Raw genomic sequence first — 19,074 nt, 5'->3', positions numbered from 1 at the left:
GATAGTGAATATTACCATGCTGTTTCATGATTTGAGGAGGGGCATCACAGTATAGCTGAACCCTGCCCTCACCTAATGTCCATATATCAGTCCTCCATCAGACAGCAGTAACTGGACAGTGATCTAATTGAGAATGCTGTCCCTCCCATACCCAGAGCTTGAAGGCTATTGAAGCATGCCTGCCACAGGCCATCTAAGATCTGTTAACTCAGTACAGGCTGGGAGTTCAAGCTCATACCTTTCTACGTGCATTAAACAGTTGGGGAGGTATAAGTGTCATGCAGAACATTTCTACAATCAACAGAAGTCATGCACTTCCACACATACACACCCACACAAGTTGGCACAGCCCTTGCAGCTATCTCCTTGTATTAGTGAGCGAGGGGCAGGAATGCATTTGAAAAGTTTTCATTACAGCAAATAGAGTCTGATCCTGCCTAAACTTTCCTTAGTAGCCAACACAGAAGGTGCTGACAGCAGTTTATGAAACAGCTTAGTAACTTGACAAAACTCTCAAGTGCCATGACAACAGCCTTTTCTTTTAATGATTCCATCTTGTCTATACAACAGATGTTTCCACATATTCAAATAAATAGAGCATAGTGCTCTGGTACCAGTCTATTAATACGACCAAGGAACAAGAGAAATTCCACATCTGATGTACTGCACATGCTACAGTGTTGCTGGGACTGTACTAACACTGACCTTAAACCTTGTTTCCTCTTAGCTCAGGTCTCTTGACTCTCTCAGTCCCTTCCTACTATGCATCCACAACAGTGAACAGGAAGTTAGAATGATAAAAATGGCATTGAAAATATAAAGTATTTAAAATTTACTTCATTTTAATATTTAAACTGCAGATTTGGATCTAGGGACTGAAAATTCAAGGTCGGGGTGGGGGGGTGGGAGGGGAGGGGCAATGGTGGGAAATTACACCAGCAGCTGCAAATTACAAAGAATTCATTCTCCTTTAAAAAAAAACTAAATTAAACAAATTGTTTCGAAAGCTATAAAAGCTGATGTATTCGATGAAAACTTTACTTTATTCATGATATCCTTAATTTTGTTACCTTTCTTAGGATTTATTAGGTTAAATTTACAGGTTGTCACAAGGCAAATTGGCAGTTATAATGTAGCAGTAATATTGGCCCTATATTTATGATACTGCTGTTTTAGCACAAATTGGGTTTTGCCTCAAGAACTATTCTGTGTACTATGCATGATTTTTCCACTTTCCTTTACTCAATGGAGCACGCAGCTTTTGGCCATGTAAATAAGAGATTGAATCTCTGATTACTATTGTAGGTTACCTCAAATGTTTCACATATGTTCATCAAGAACTATGTCAATATTTGGTAGGAAAGTCTATTAAGCAGGACTTCTGCTTTGTAAAATCTTGGCAGAAACATTGCATCTGCCTGATTTGGCCAACACTGATCCAGTTTAATTTCTCTGACAGGCTTCCAGTGAGTTTCCCACTTGTATCAGGAAGCCAGTCTTAGTGGTGCTGGTGGGTGAACAGGAGGCTGAATTTTTCAAACATTATTGAATTTCAGCGAGCCCTATAATTGATTACACTCGTGGAGCAGGTTTTGAAAAACATAAATGCCATAGTAACACTTGACACCTGTAACATGCTGGTATCTCTTGTGTTGCTATGGCAGTAATAATGGGAAATACAATGCATGACACCCCTACCTGCTCTGAGGAGGTGGTGGTGGCCATTTTTATTGATGGTTTAAAGTCCCAATTTCCTTTCAATGATGTATCTAAATGTGTCCTGTTGTAAGCAGGCTATCTGAAAATTCTCTACATCAACACTTTTGTAAGATGTTTAGTATTAACAGAGTTGGAGGTCTGTGGAAAACTCTGCTCTATACTTAATTGGGTTTCACCATATGTTTTCAATGAACATAAATAATACACTGTTTATGTGAATACATCCTCTACTCCCTGCATTTAGGAAATGTGGAAATGTTTTTCTCAAAAACAGATGAAAGGCTTGATTGTTATATTTGCACTTTCTAGTGCCAACATTACTGTTACCACCCTTTGATTTCTCCATGCAACATATGCTCCATGCACTATATTCAGAGATACCTGTTCCAACCTCCATTTTGCTGATATTTTTAATGGATCCAGTGTATTCTAGATTGCCAGAGGCAGAACACTGGAATTCTATAACCTGCTTCATAGAATTGCTTCAAGTACAACCACAGAAAGTTACCTCTTTAGGCAGGTCTCAGCATTAAGAAGGCTGTGGCAAAGTCTCCCTTACCACACAGTGTTGTTGCAAAAGACTGAGCTGCAGTTGGCAGAGGTACTGTAAAATAAAAGACCTTTTCAGTACTACTTTTTCCTGTTTTTACTGAGTTAGAATTACCTCAGTCATCCATTTGTCTCCAGTACCTCACCTATGTGCCCATTATTTATGTAAATGCCAGCGTTCACATGCCATTCAACCGAGAGAAAACATCACAACTAACATCATTCCTGACCTCACCCAACATCCATTGAATAGCGATCAGAACTCTAACTGATTTCTCCTATCATCCATAAGTACTGAGGTCAATTCTCAGACTCCCACCAGCAACTCAGTTAGATCAGATAAGGCAGCAAAGACTAGGGACTGAATTTGTGGCCTTGCAATCTGTTCAGCTCAGCTGCACACTAAATAAACTCATTAAGCTATTATGGGAATTTACTGCAGCTTTTCCAGGAGAACAATAAACTTTATTCAATTTGCACTGCAGAAGAATTGCAATCAGACTTCCTAACAGACATGCATATTGTTACAAATCAATGAACTTTGGTTGCTTCTTTGAATTCCAACAATATTGCTACGGTGAAGGAACAGATTGTATGTCTTTGCTGTGCTGCTTGATGCCATAGAAAGTAACATTCATAGCAAGTAACATTTCATGCCACACAAGTGCCAGACAATGACCATCTCCAACAAGAGAGAACCTAACCATCTCCCCTTGACATTCAATGGCATTACCATCGCTGAATCTCCCCACTATCAACATCCTGGGGGTTACTATTGACCAAAATCTGAACTGGAGTAACCATTTAAATACCGTGGCTACAAGAGCAGGTCAGAGGCTAGGAATCCTGCAGTGAGTAACTCACCTTTTGACTCCTCAAAGCCTGTCCACCATCTACAAGGCAGAAGTCAGGGGTGTGATGGAATACTCTCCACTTGCCTGGATGGGTGCAGCTCCAACAACACTCAAGAAGCTCGACACCACCCAGGACAAAGCAGCCCGCTTGATTGGTACCCCATCCACAAACATTCACTCCCTCCACCACTGACACACAGTGGCAGCAGTGTGTACCATCTGCAAGATGCACTGCAGCAACAACCAAGGCTCCTTAGACAGCACCTTCCAAGCCCGCGACCTCTGCCAACTAGAAGGACAAGGGCAACAAATGCATGGGAACATCACCACCTGCAAGTTCCCCTCCAAATCACACACCATCCTGACTTGGAACTATATTGCTGTTCGCTCACTGTTGCTGGGTCAAAATCCTGGAACTCCCTTCCTAACAGCACTGTGGGTGTACCTACCTCACATGGACTGCAGTGGTTCAAGAAGACAGCTCACCACCACCTTCTCAAGGGCAATTAGGGATGGGCAATAAATGCTGGCCTAGCCAGAGACACCCACATCTCATGAATGAATAAAAAAAGTAAGTTAGTGCATATAAATACATATGAAAGACATTTTCAGCTCCACCAATGTCCCAGTTGAGAAACAAGCCGAGCCACACAGACTGAGGAGTTGATTCTTGAGTTAACTGATGTCAGACAAGGTGGCAGTGGGGCTACTAAAACAGATCTATGTTTCCCCGGGTGAAGGAAGGGAGAAAGAAAATCAGATGGCTTCAACTGGAAAGTGTATCCTTGTTGAGGTCAGGTAAGGACAGGATTGTACTCAGTTGTGATGCCTTCTGTCAAGTAGACTGCCAATGCTCACTGACTAGGTTCAAATATAAAGAATTCCCATTGCTGCAAGGCACTAGAGGGTGACTGACACCTATGGAACTATACCGCAGCATAAGGTAGCAGAGGAGTGGACATTTTTATGGTGAAGGGCAAACTATAGATTTTTTTAAAAAGGCACGTTGAATATTTATTCAAAATTGTGTAAGTACAGTGCTTCAGTACTCATGGTCCTATATACTGTCCGACATTGCTCCTCTACACAGAAACATAATAAAACAAAACTGTGGGCTCCTACTGTGTAAAGACAACATCTTATTTTGTGCTAAACCATATAGACTGGAGGTTCCTAGGTTCAGTTCCTGGCTTGTGCTGATCAACTGCAACAGCTGGGGAACTGGATTACTATATTTTGGTAATGGGGGAGGTGTAAAGTGAATACAAGATCAGACTGGGTCATGATGCACTCCATGATTGAACATCTTGCAGGTACTCAGTGTCTGGACTCACATGAAGAATGGTCACTTAGATGAGATAATGGAGAACTGCAAGGAACTATGGAACTGTAGTCCAGCAGGAATCAGATAGAAGGGAGAAACATTTGAATGAAAAGAAAAAGTGATGAAAACATTCAATAGTGAGCATACAGCACATTGGTCACTTTACTGACTTTTTTTGAAATTGTTACCAGTGATACTGAACTGAAAACCACACAACTGAATACATTTTTACTGAGAAAACGTTGTGCATGCAGCTTTACACTAACATCTAACTCATTTCTCTTTGTCCCTCGGTGTTCATCCACTCCATCTGCATGCAAGTACTATATACCTCCACAGAATACCTAAGTATCTAAAAATGGGGCTTTCAAACACTGCACAAAAGTTGTTTTGCCACTCATCCATAAGAAAATGTAAGCCCAAATTCTAGTGAAAGTCCTCAAACACAAAGAGCTATCAAATTATCTAATTTACTGAATGAACACTCAAATAAAACTACAGAATATTTCTACCAAATACAATACCCTGCATTTAGAAAGGCTCAAGACATATACAGCTTCCAGAGTGTTTATTTTCTAAAGGAACTCATTAATCAAGTTAATCAAATTCAGAATTTCTTGCAGTCCTTCTTAAAGTTGAACGCGTGAGACAGAGTGCTAAATGTATCAGCTTTTTTTTAATATAAAGGATTCAGTGCCCAGAAGCAATGCCAAAAAATGGAGGGACAAACATAGAGAAATGAAGTGAAATGAGAGGAAAAGTATAAGAATGCATGGATGTATGAGAAAGTACACACATAGTACCCAACCAGTGATGAACTTTCCTGCCTTGGAAACCTCCAATGTAATGCTAATCAGCGTTTTTTTAAAATCAGGGAACTTATGAACAAATGCCAAAATCCATTTTATAGGCTCACCAAGGTAGACACAACAGGGCTTCCATAAATAATGAATTTTGAGCACTTTGTTTTATTGTGCAGATGTCTCTTTTAGGAAGGGCCATCTTAGTAACAGATGACAAGATGACAGTAGAAGTTGTACTTGTCCATAACTGAGGCAGTGACTGTGTTTCATGAGTTGGAGAAGCAACTGTGATGGCAGTTTGACGTTAGGTGGCATGGCCTTGTTAGGATGGATGCAGTTTTGAACATCTGGGTGTAGAGACATGCAATGTCCTTTAAATAACAGGAGTCATATGCAACAACTAAGGGATGCCAGTGCTTGCTGCTCTCAGGGACTTCTGCAATCCTGTCAGAGATTAGGCTGGAGTGGGAAGAGGTTCAGCCACATTGGAAAGAAACTGCATTATCAGATTTCTGCCACACCCTTGGTACTGGGAATCCCAGCTGGATGACCCACTCTGTGCCTCAGAGCAGCTATAGGATGTCTCCAGTATGGGTAAAGCCCACTATCACTGCTCTTTCCAACTAACTGCCTGGCTATGACAGCTTCTCATAGCAGGATGTTCATGCTCTAATTGGGCACCAGGCACAGTATTTCAGAAAGAATAGTAATCAATGCTTCTCTAATTGAGGCTTCCCTGCACAGGTCTGTGAAAATTGTTCACTTGTTTGTAAAGATTGACCCTCGTTCCATGGTGTTCTGCATTTCTGTAAAGTCTTTCCACAGGATTGCAATTATCTTTGAGATGCACCTTCAGCAGCCAACTCAGCTGCCTCAAAGATAATAGCAAATGCCTTATGGTCCTGTAACAAGTCTTATTTGAACTCAGGCCCCATAGGATGCCAATTCATTGCCTATACAGTTGACATGTAGTATGGGTTAGAAGCTTGTCCAGATCTAGCTCCTTCCTCTGCTATCACTTCCACTTGTTTCTTTTGACTTGTGAATTGTCATTTACCCAGTGCCCCTTTCCGAAACTCACTGAGTACATGTTTCTGGTTAATAGTATTTGTGCTGATGCTGTGGGTGAGGGAGTGTTGTGATTTGCCATGACCTATAGAGCCACCTCATCTTGAAAGAAATCTACAGGATGAGAAAACAAAACTGAGTTTCAATGCATACCCAAAACAATGCCTTCAAAGAAAGACAAGATCATAAACTATTTTGTGCGTCATGCTGCTGCTTAGCTAGCAAATCCCATTGTTGAGTTTAAGAAAACAAACTAGGATATGAAGAATCATAGCAACTGGAGGATACTTGCTGAAAGGTGGCACTGTGTTTTCAACCTTGCCTTTGCCAATCCTTCCACAGCTTCTCTTCTGAAAAAGAAAAGAGCTATTTCCTCATGCAGTGAGCTGCTTAATGGCTTATCCTACACTATTCTCATGCTCTCCTTATAGTTGTCTGCAACCTTGACTGGCAAGCAGAACACATTAACATAGATCGTAGAAACTATCTAAACTGACAAACAGCGCCCCTTTGTCCAGATCACCTCCCTAATGGGGCAGCTACTTTGCAAATGAGTTATCAGCCAGTATCCTGTGCAAGCAGAACTTAGGATTGCTATAGTCAAGGGATCACAATGCCTTACCACAACTGTCGCCTCGGCTTCAAGCAAGAATGCAATGAAATCAGGTAAATGTTCTCTGCATGCTCTCTACCTTAAGGTGTAGAAGTGAAACTCTTCCATTAGAATCAAGTAAGCATACATGCAAAGCAGGGTGCATTTATCTTGCATGTATCCAGATATTGGAAAACTTCTTCTTCATCAGCTTCCAGGTAGAATGAAATTGGGAAGCTGAATTGCCTCTTTCTGCCATCACCACACATGCAGCTTATACTTCAGTCATCATAGGAGGGTGGGCTTCTCCTCCAAAAAGAGGTACTTTCCTTTGCTGCAGCTCCTGTAAAAGGACGTCTAAGGTGTTCTAAGTGAATAGGGCAGTTTTTTCCACATTGCTTTGTTTGTAGAGTCAAAAGCTGTCTCTCCATTATGGACCAGTAGCCTTTAAGAGCTGACCATATTTTGCAACTCCCTGTATATTTTTCATGCAAAGGGAGTTTATTCTAATGAAGACTATGCTACGTGTGTGTACAGCCCTGATTTTGCTGCTATTGAAAAACTGGGACTACAGTGTAGGTTTTCATTCATTTGCAATACTTGTATAGGAACTGAATCTGGGAATTACTGAAAGCTATTTTTGATTAGTGCACACTGCACCTTTTTCATGGCTGCATCTCTGTTTCCTCCATTTCTTCTCCTTGTCCTCTGATACTAATGGCCCATGGATCTCCTCCTGCTACATGCTTACTCCTCTTTATATTACAAAATCAGGCACCAGTCTGTCAAAAGCAAAATACTGCGGATCTGGAAATTGGAAATAAAAAGGGAAAATGTTGGAAATACTCAACACATATGGCAGCATCTGTGGAGAGAGAAACAGAGTTAACGTTTCAGGTCTGAGTCCTTTCATCAGAACGTTCTGATGATCTTAACAATGCTGTAAAGCAGCACTCCACGTGAATCATCCAAACAGCACAGTCTTCACTTTAGCATTCCAATGACTATTCCTGTTGTAATTCTGGTAGAAACATGTGGGTCATTGTATTTACATTGCACTGGTTTAGAAGGTTTCTCTGTGGGTTCATCAGCTGCAAAGGAGAGTCCTAACTAGAATAGTGATGTCTTTAAAAATATAAGTACATCTCCCATGGCGAAGCTTGCAGATCAAGAGAATGTGGGAGGGCGTGTACAAGGCAGGTCAAGATTAAGTGACATAGCATTAATGAAAGAAGTGCAGGGAGTTCTCTGTTGTCTTGATCAATGTTACACCCTCACCTAACACAACCCAAAGAACCTAACTATTCATTCAACTTACAGGGGGACTTTCCGATACAGGATGGTTGCTTTGTTTACCTATAATAGCAATTTATTACATGGCAACTTTCAGATGCAGCATATAAATGCAAGTTCAGTAAAAATTTAAGCAAAAAAGATACAGTTTTGATGACGGGTCACTGATCTGAAACATTAACTCTGCTTCTCTCTCCACAGATGCTGCCAGACCTGCTGAGTATTTACAGCATTTCTTGTTTTTAATTACAGGATTAAAGACTTGGTTATATCACTTTACTAGAACCAGCTAGGCTATTAACACCAACTGCATATAACATTTTAATTTGGCATAAAACAATACTATCTTTTTTCAAGCAACTCAGCTTCATAAACACATTTATTGCTGTCTTGGATTATATATATAACACAAACTTCAGTTTCACAGAATTCACTGCGATATTCAAATGGGAATAAACATGACAATGTCCCTCAATGCCCCAACAACTCCTTGGAATGACTAACTGTTGCATGCTGTACATAATGCATAATACATAATACAATTACTATCGGGTATGATGTAATGATTTATTGTAGGTGATGCTTTTTTACATAGATACTCTTTTTAAGGGCTGATTTTGTGTGTACTAATACATTCTAAAGAAAATGGAGAATTGTAATCTTCTATTACTTTTATGTCTGCTGTGAAATTGCCACCAAGAGCCTCTGAGGGTTACAGACAATTCACTTTGTAGTCAGCAGTGCACCAATAGAATATAATGCAGGCATATTTTAATATCTAGGTTCTTAAATGTATTGTAGCTATTTTTCAAAGATCAGTTCAGTGCTCAGTTTTATCAGTGCTGAAACATGTCAAGAATCTAAATAACTCCACCAACTCCCAAAGCTACTTTGGTTACAATTAGTCCTGCCCCACTTCCTGCCGGGTACAGTAGAGGTCTGGTCGGGGTGAATCACCAACTCCAGAGCAGACTTCACCCAACTGGCGATGACTTTGGACAGAATGTTGTAGTCTACATTAAGCAGTGAGATGGGCCGCCAATTCTGATTTCCGCCCTCTCCCCCTTCTGCTTGTAGATGAGATTGCTGATGCCTTTCCTCATGGATTCTGACATGCTGCCAGCCAGAAGCGTACTTTTGTACACTTCCAGCAGGTCTGGGCAGATCCAGTCCCACAGAGTCGAATACAACTCAACCGCCAAGCCATCACCTTTGGGGGTTTTACTCGTCTAGAAGGACCTGACGGCCTTTGTCAGCTCATCCAGAGTTAGCGGTTTGTCCAGACTCTCCCGCGTGCTGTCATCTAAGATCTCCGTGATAGATGACAGGAAGAAGTGGGAGGCCGTGCTGTCCATGGGCATCACGTCATACAGCCCAGCATCAAAGGATTTGCTGATCCTTAGTATGTCAGACTGCGATGATGTCACTGAGCCATCCTATTCCTTCAGGCTGCTGATCACAGAGCTCGCTCTGTGTACCTTTTGGAAGAAGAAACGCGAGCACGTCTCATCCTGCTCAACGGAGCGGACTCCGGAGCAGAAGATGATCTTGGAGGCCTCCGTGGCAAAAGCGAGGCCTGCTGGCTCTTCACCTCTTAGGGATCCTCCTTGACCTCGACCCCCATTGACTGCAGTCGGAGCAGATTCTGCATTCTTTTCCAGCATCAGGACATTTCCCTCTGTCTCTCTCTCACCTTCTGAACACCTTTGAGGATAAAGAACCTCTTGATGTTCACCTTGATCACTTCCCACCTGTGGACTGGAGACTCAAAGAGGGGTTTCATGGTTCTTCAACCTTTGTAATCACTTTTGCGTTCCTCAATGTTCTCTGGAGTCAGCTGTGTTACATTCAGCTTCCATGTCCCCCTGCCAACCCGCTGGTCGTCCTGTAAGTGACAGTCAGCCAGTAAGAGGCAGTGGTCAGAAAAAAAACACCGGCTTGACGTTGGTGGACCATGAAAGCACGGGACACAAACAGGAAGTCAATCCTGGAACAGGCAGACTCGCCTGGTCCTAACCAGGTGTATCTACGCTGCGCTCCGTCTGCAGAGTTGCTGAAGACGTCGTGCAGCTTGGCATCTTTTACTGTTTCCGTTAGGAATCTGAACATCATGATCAGATCAGCAAAGTAGCAGCTCTGAACAACAAGGCTTTTAGTATTGTCATGTTTTTCTACTTGAGGCCACCCGAGCACCTCAGAGTCAAACTACTGCTTCCTTCCCCAAGTGCAAACAATTATTTCTCTCCAACCACAAGTTGGCATTAGCCCTGACTGAGTTTTACATATCAACATGTTGTGTTCTTCCCCCTTTGTAAATCCACTGTTACTCTCAAAGTCTGGTCTTTCTCTGAATTTTTAAACTCTCAGGTCTTTCGTATCTTCGGATGCTGATGACAAATCAGTTTTAGGAAGACTCTCAATTAGGTGTTACCACACTGATGGCTGTGATTGCGGTAAACCAGAGAGATGTGTCAACTGTTTAAAATAATTTTTCATAAGTTCCTTAGTTTTTTTAATCGACCATAAACTTGAGATGCAAAACTGATGAAAAAGCACTGAACCTTTTCTTTCCAGGGCATTAACCATTTCTGCTACATTCACATTTTTGCAGAATCAGTTCTTTCTGTACCTAACTTAATTTGACTCAACTGGAATATCCTAGAATGAGTAAATTGTCATCTTTCATTGTTTTGACTGGTGAGAAATGTTTTGTTTCCTCCAATGCACATCTGGACTCTTGACCTCATTTGACAAAATCAAATAATCAAAATGCACACAGCAGGCCTTCTCTCCAAACTGAACCAAATAGGTCAAAGGTCTCAGTTTCTTTATTATCAATCTAACCACTTCTTTCCTTTCTCCAACTTTTCACTCACCGCTTGTTGGAGGACCACCAATACTACATGCGTCACTCAATCCTGGTCATACTGAGTTTTTTGCTGTTCTTCTTTTACTCCCACTATATTGGCCAAGCCAGGCTTCAGTAAGCTGAAACAGGTTTTTGGCAGCTCTTTTAAAAACAGTTCTGTCACAGAGTGCAGGTTTGCCTGTCCAGGAGAAGAAAATTTGCCATAGTGTTGCAGGGCCAGGTTGTTTTCTCTGAGTAGTATGTAGCATTTGTTTAAGGAAATGGTTGTTTAAATGTCTGCACAAACTATTCTGAGGACTGATTTGAGACAGCATAATATGGAGCAGAGGTGAAAAATTTAATGTTTAATACTATACAATTTTACACAGATACATATCTACATATTTATGCCATACTCCAATTTTTAAACTTGTATAACATTTCACATCCTTAAATTTACACTAACTAGGGACGTGCTTTCTCCCATAATGCTAACAGTTTTCAATACACATAAGTTCTCCCCCCACCTTCCATATCTTTGCAATACAGACTTTTTGAATATAGGTTGTACCCATTTCTCTCTGGAAGCAGCAATTTTGTTATGCAAACGGTTGGGAAATTTGCTTTTTCTAACAATTCCTGTGGAATGTTACCTGCTAGTTCTGTAGCCAGGGAAATTTCACAAGCACACTTGAATTGCAAATCTACCTCAGACAAGAGACTTTTTTTCTAATGGATTATTTCCTCAAGCTACAAGCAAAACAACCTCAGATAGTTCCATGAGAAGTTATTTTAATATGCATGTTTTTCAATTGACCTGACCTTTTCGACATAAGTTTTCATGTAGGTTTAATGCTTCACTGGCCAAATTAACATATTTTACAAGTTCCAAACACAGGGAAACAGGGTGCAAAAGTTTCCTCTCAGACGGAATGGTTAGAGCAAAGTGTTTAGCATATGTGACCTAACTTTATAACAACAACATTAATTTATATAGTGTCGTTAATGTAATAAGATGTCCCAAGGTACTTCACAGACATTACCAAACAAAATTTGACGTTGAGCCACATAAAGAGACATTAGGTCAGATGACCAAAAGTTTAGGTAGGTTTAAAGGGCCCTCTTAAAAGAAGGAAAGTGAGGTAGAGAGGCAGAAAAGGGAAAGGGAAGGAATTCCATAACTTAGGGACTTGGCAGTTGACAGCACGGCCACCAATGGAACAGCGATTAAAATCAGGGATGCGCAAGAGACCAGATTTCGAGAAGCACAGATATCTTGGTAAATTGTAGGGCTACAGGAGATTAAAGAGACAGGGAGGGGCGAGATCATTGAGAGATCTGAAAACAAGGATGAGAATTTTAAAATCGAAGCATTACTTACCCAGGAGCTAATGTAGGTCAGCAAGCACAGGGGTGATAGGTGAAAGGAACTTGGTGCATGTTAAGATACAGGAGCAGAGTTTTGGATAAGCTTAAGTTTATGGATGCTGGAAGATGACAGGTCAGGCAAATGCAATAATGTTTGTAAACTCTGGGCAAGCATCATGTGACCAGATGCCTTGGCAGTCCAGGTACATAGATCATTAAAATGTCATGAACAAATACAAAAAATAATTAAAAGAGGCTAATGGAATTCTAGCCTTTATATCTAGGGGATAGAAGTCATGCTTCAGCTATACAACTGGAACACTGTGAGCAATCTGGACACCACACCTTAGAAAGGATAGATTAAGCTTGGAGGGAATGCAGTGCAGATTTACCGGAATGATACCTGAATTTCAAGGTTTACATTACAAGGAGCCACTAAACAAGCTAGGATTGTATTCCCTGAAATTTAGAACTTTAACGGGTGATTTGATCAAATTTCTTAAGATATTAAGGGGAACAGATAGGGTAAACGGAGAGAAACTATTCCCACTGGTTATGATGTCTAGGACTAGGGGAATAGTCTTAAAAATTAGAGCCAGACCTTTCAGGAGTGAAATTAGGAAAAACGTCTACACACCAAGGCTAGTAGAAGTTTGGAATTCACTTCTACAAACAGCAATTGATGCTAGATCAATTGTTAATTTTAAATCTGAGATTGATAATTTTTTGTTAACCAAAAGTATTAAGGGATATGGGGCAAAGGCAGATATATGGAGTTAGGTCACAGATCAGCCATGAGCTCAGTGAATGGTGGAACAGGTGTGAGGGGGTAAATAGCCTACTCTTGTTCCTATGTTCATAAACCTCCAGGATGCACTGAACTAGAGTTGGCAACCCTACTCTTGGAGGTTTGGTAACCCTAAAATTAGACGCTTTGTCAGATTTCTGATACACATTGCCAGCATGTGGCTGAGCCATGAATCTGAACCCTTGTGCACAACTCAAAAAGTATTATTTTTAAATAAATTATAACCAGCCCCCTTCTAAGGCAAAGTAATTAAAAATCCTGAAACATGACACCACCCTAGTACTTCCTGGTCAAACAAACCCTTCCTCACAAATTTAGAAACTGCTATTTATTTCTGGCCACCAGGTGGCACTAGCCCTTTTCTTTGCCAAATAATTTGCAGGGCTAAATGTTGCTCGATTTACTTTCTTCAGTCGCAATTGTTATTTCTGCCCTAGCAAATTATAAAGCTGTATACATAACATTTGTTAAAAAAAATTAAGTAATTTCCCTCAAATCTTTAAACTTACCTTTACAGTTGTTATTGCATTGTTTCCACAGACCCGACTGTTTCAGGAAACCTGAGAATCTCTTCCTCCTCTTGTCCGATAGCTTCGTTTTTTTCACATTGGACTTTATTATTCATCTCTTTTTTTATTTAGTTAAGGCAATCACACATTCCGCACTGCAACTTGAGTACTGTGCATGGTTCTCATCATCAAGATGCAAAGGAGGCATTAAAGCCCAAAGATATGCTAGAGAAAAGGCAAATTGCACACCTCCACTTTCACAGGCCTATGCCATGAGGAAAAATTGGATAAACCTGGGCTTTTAAGGTTCACAAGGCGATTGGGTCATGATCTTATAGAGGTATATAAAATAGTAAACAATGTGGAAAAAGTCAATCCTAAACATTAAGGACAGTAGGACATTGAGTCGTAAGTTCAAACTGGTGAAAGTCAAATTTAGGACTGATATCAGGAACCTCCTCAGAGAAATCAACATGTGGAATGGATTTCCAGATAATGTTGTGGAGGCGGAAATTCTGGGATTAGTTTAGAAACAATTAGCTGCTGTAATGAGGTCAATCAGATAAACACCATGCGGGTTCTACAATAGGCAGAAGATTTACTCCACCAGATTACCACCCATGTGATGAAGGTGAAAATGATCCCCTACATACACGGTCTGCATATATTTCACAACTGACCATGGTTGCTCTAGGGTAGAGTCCACAGTTACAAATGTGAAACAGTCTGCACTGATGAGAGTTATGAATTCGGATGTTCTTTCTCACCACTAGAAAAAAAAACTGTTTCTGAGAAGAAAGCTGAAATGGTTCTGCTTACATCTATTCTAAGACTCGAAGTAAAATAACTGAGGCAACGTCTTACTGAAGGTCTCTATGTCTCAATCTTTGCCCTACTCAGGCTGGTCATTCCTGCTTTTGTGCAATTTGAACCCTCTTTGATCCAGATGAGTTACAACTCTATGTCCTGCATTCTGTTATTATGGTAGATAAAACTGTAGTTCAATCTGAGGGAGGACACACGCACCTGCTCCTGGACCATTCCTGCTCTTTGGTCTCTCCTGTATTCTCCAGTGCGGATCTCCCACTCTCCTCTCTTTAGCTCTATCTCCAGCTGGTCTCATGCTGACTCCACTGCGCGCTGCGGCTGCTGCGCACAAACACAAACATGCTGTATGAAAGCTAATGGTATTGTTAAGTCATCTAGATTCAAAAGGCCAAAACAACCCTGAGTCATGAAGCTTCGTGAGAAGAAATGAGCATAAAGTGCTCGGGCACTACATTGTATAACTCTATTTCTCCTGCTTTCTCTCCTCTCCTGCCACAGAAAGTAGATACCTAGAAAACTTAGCAACTGTCTTATCTATGTAGGCTGTATGTAGATACATACATTTAAAAAAATCCCTTCCCTTTCTCTCCCTGTTAAAGAGACACAAAGGGATCCAAACTCTTTTAACGCATCATGGCAAACATTGCACATTCACAAAATGGAGGAAAAGTTTATGATTAAGTGATTAATGATTGTATTGGTTGCCCTTGGCAGACATCTGATAAATACAGTTTGACTGATTATCACATTATACAGGCTATTTGTATCACTGTATCCTTCACACTCTCTAAGGTATAAACAATAGTAGCAGATGGCTTTAATTAAAAAAATGATTTTCTCCAGCAAAAACCATTTTATTGCCGGTCTGGATATATCTATTTGATACATAACATATAGTTTCTCAGACTTCATTATATCAGCTGGTGGTGGACACACTTGACAACTTTCCCATAATACCAGAACTATCCAAAAATACCAAAACTGTGTGCATTTGTGCAGCGAATTATTTGACAGAAATATCCGACTTCACACATATACTTCTGCTTTTTGTTAAACAAAGCAGACCACCTGAGTTTGAAATATGTTCAAATTCATTTTTTCTTTCAACCATTCCAATTCATATATATTTTTAATCTGATTCAGAGCTTAATCCTGCCTCATGCCAGTCTTTACCGCAATAATGATTCTCAGTAGCCCTGCTAATGGGTCACTGGCATTTTCAGATACTGCGTGGGCAGAAGTTGGTAATTTATGTGAGCAATTTTGTGTAATGTGCAAAAATCTTTCACAGCAGACATAAGAAGAAGAGATGCTATCATTCAGGGCACTGCTGAATTATCCTAAATTTCCAAGGCTTTTACCTTTCTCCTGTAGAACACTTTTCAAAACCCTGCATCTTACCAAAACAAAAGTAGTAAACAGTTTCCATTATAATGAGCTTGCCAAAGATAATTTGAAATTACATTATATTTAAAATGAGATTTTCTTTAAATTCTCCAGGCAAAATTCTTAAGCAAAAAAAAAGCAAACTACTGTGAATGCTGGAACTCTGAAATGAGAACAGAAAGTCCCGGAAATACTCGGCAGGTCTGGCAGCATCAGTGTAGTGTTATGAAGGTGCTTTTGTTTTTGTTAAAAATAGTTTTAAAGGAATTTATAGTTAAACTGAATACATGTTGGAACAGATTTTTTTTTTTAAAAGAGAGCTATCAAGAGGGCACAGAGGGAACTGGATTGGCAACAACGTTACTGGTTGTCACATGACTCAAGTTAAAGATAGAACAGAAACCCTGGTAACAAGCGCCCCTTGATTGGACAAGCCCAGCAGCAGCAGAGAGCACCTGGGATGGGCAGAAAACTCACAAGGTTTTTGGTTGTGTGTCAGAGTCTGTGTTTTACCTTCTGGAGTAAGTGGCTGATAAAGTCAAGTCTGCTGGAGAACTCCCCCAAAAAAGGAGAGAAGACCACAACTCAGCTCGCTTTCCATAAAAGATCCTGTTAAGTCCACTATGTCGATTCGTCTGGTCTCCTGTCTCTGAAGAAAGCCTGCTAAAATTAATTCTCAGTGCCACCTGAAAAGAACTGTTCTAAAAGATCTCAGTGGCCTGTCTACATACACTCAGAAGTTAGCCTGTACACCATTTTTGGAACAACATATCTCATCTGCTCATTTTCTTCAAAAATTAGCAAGTAATCTGACGAAGTTTTTTTTCTGTAACAGAGCTCTGAATTTATAACAATCCCTTTTATTTTTACAGTTAACCGGTGTATATGTGTATGTGTAAGTGTGAAGGGACTAAGGTAAAAAGGGAACTTTTAAAATTTCAATCTATGTGTTTATGCTTTTCTTCATTACTGGTTAAGACTTGTTTTATAATAAATTGATAACTTTGTTGTCCATTAAAGAAATCTGGTTAGTGTGTTCTATTCTGGGAAAAATAAAGCATATGATTAACCATATCAATAAGTGGGAAAAATTTAAAATAATATGTTGTGATCTTTGGAGAAGTGGGACTAGAATAAACAGTGCACTCCACCCACCTTGGTCGTAACTGTAGAGAGAAACAGAGTTAACGTTTCAGGTCTGTGACCTTTCATCAGAACTGGCAAAAGTTAGAAAGGTAACAGTCTTTGAGCAAGTGAAAGGTGGCGGGGGGGAAGAAGAATAAAAGGGAAGGTGTGTGATAGGGTGGCGGGCAGGAGAGATTAAATGACAGAGATTTCATGGAACAAAATGCAAATGGAGTGCTAAATAGTTGTAGTAAAAGATAAAGCATGAGTCCAGAGAGAGTGCTAATGGCAGTATAATGAACAGCTCTGACCAAAAGCAAAACCATGAGAAACAAGTTTAAGACTAGCACATGGTTAAAAAATAAATAAAAAATAATAATGGGGTCATGGTCTGAAATTATTGAATGCAATATTGAGTCCACAAGGCTGTAGAGTGCCTAATTGGAAGAGGAGGTGCTGTTCCTCAAGCTTGTGTCAAGCTTCAGTGGAACGCTGCAGCAGGCCGAGGACAGAAATGTAAAATGGAAAGCAACCGGATGCTCGGGGTCATGCTTGCTGACCAAGTAGAGGTGATCCGCAAAGTGGTCACCCAAACTGTGTTTGGTCTCCCCAATGCATTGTGAGCAGTGAATCTTCTTCTTCTTCTTCTTTTTGGCCTCCTTGTCTCGGGAGACAATGGGTAAGCGCCTGGAGGTGGTCAGTGGTTATGCAGCAGCGCCTGGAGTGGCTATAAAGGCCAATACTAGAGTGACAGACTCTTCCACAGGTGCTGCAGAAAAAATTGGTTGTCGGGGCAGTTGGCTCTCCCCTTGCGCGTCTGTCTTTTTTCTTGCCAACTGCTAGGTCTCTTCGACGCGCCACACTTTAGCCCCGAATAGCAATGAATAGAGTATACTAAATTGAAAGAAATCCAAGAAAATCACTGCTTCATCTGGAAGGAGTGTTTGGGGCCTTGGATGGTGAGTGGAGAGGAGGTAAAAAGGCAGGTATTATACCTTGTGCGATTGCATAGGAAGGTGCTGTGAGAAGAGGGACAAGGTGCCGGGGGTGATGGAGGAGTGGACCATTGTGTTATGGAGGGAACGGTCCCTTCGGAATGTTGACAGAGGAGGGGTGGGGGAGATATGTTTGGCAGTGGCATCATGCAGGAGGTGGCTTGTGGGGTGGAAAGTAAGGACAAAGGGGAACCCTCTCCGATTCTGGGAGGTAGGAGAAGGAGTGAGGGTAGAGGTGCGGGAAGTGGGCCGGACACGGTTGAAGGCCCTGTCAACCACAATGCGGGGGTATCCTCCTTATTGAGGATAAAGGAAGACATATCAGAAGTGCTGTGTGGAAGGTTACATCATCAGAACAGATGCGTCAGAGACGGAGAAACTGAGAGAATGGAATGGAGTCCTTACAGGAGACAGGGTGTAAGTAAGTGTAGTCGAGGTAACTATGGGAGTCGGTGGGCTTATAATAATTAGTGGACAGCCTATCCCCAGAGATGGAGACAGAGAAGTCGAGGAAGGGAAAGGAAATGTCAGAGTTAGACCATGTGAAGGTGAGAGAAGGGCGGAAATTGGAAGCCAAGTTGTTGAAGCTTTCCAGTTTGGTGGGAGAGCAGGAAACTGCACCAAAACAGTCATCAATGTACTGGAAAAAGAGTTGGGGGAGGGGGCCTGAGCAGGACTGGCACAAGGAATGTTCAACATACCCCACAAAAGGCCATCATAACTAGGATCCATGCGGGTACCCATAGCAACACCTTTTATTAGAAGGAAGTGAGTGGAGTTGAAGAAATTGTTCAATGTGAGAACAAGTTCAGCCAGGAGGAACTTGTCTGCTGCCCTCCTTTTTTGATATTTCTTACCGCTTTATCTTCGGAGACTGTCGGTTACCAGCAACCTCTAGATTGCTCATCGACCCCATGCAGTGAGGCGTGGGTCAACGCAGGAGATCTCCAATTAAAGCAATAGAAAAGACGCAGAGGTCCCTTTTCCCGGGAACGTCGCCTGATC

At 41.1% G+C, this 19,074-nt stretch overlaps 1 protein-coding gene across 9 annotated transcripts in view; it reads right to left on the bottom strand.

The window, feature by feature from the left end:
• Positions 1 to 19,074, bottom strand: part of pxylp1 (2-phosphoxylose phosphatase 1) — a 209,704-nt gene that overhangs the window by 96,875 nt on the left and 93,755 nt on the right. For 6 of the 9 annotated variants that reach the window (XM_068042116.1, XM_068042123.1, XM_068042117.1 and 3 more), the window contains one exon: positions 14,762 to 14,884. The exons of 1 other annotated variant lie outside the window; for it this stretch is intronic. In XM_068042116.1, coding sequence (XP_067898217.1) covers positions 14,762 to 14,884 — 123 coding nt within the window. Of the gene's footprint in view, positions 1 to 7,569; positions 7,673 to 14,761; positions 14,885 to 19,074 lie in introns of those variants that run through there. 2 more of the 9 variants (XM_068042118.1, XM_068042125.1) reach the window with 2 other exon arrangements.

Source organism: Heterodontus francisci, chromosome 11, assembly GCF_036365525.1.
Source record: "Heterodontus francisci isolate sHetFra1 chromosome 11, sHetFra1.hap1, whole genome shotgun sequence".
Lineage (NCBI taxonomy): Eukaryota > Metazoa > Chordata > Chondrichthyes > Heterodontiformes > Heterodontidae > Heterodontus > Heterodontus francisci.
Note: the sequence above shows the minus strand (reverse complement) of the source record. Positions and strands in the feature narration are given on the sequence as shown.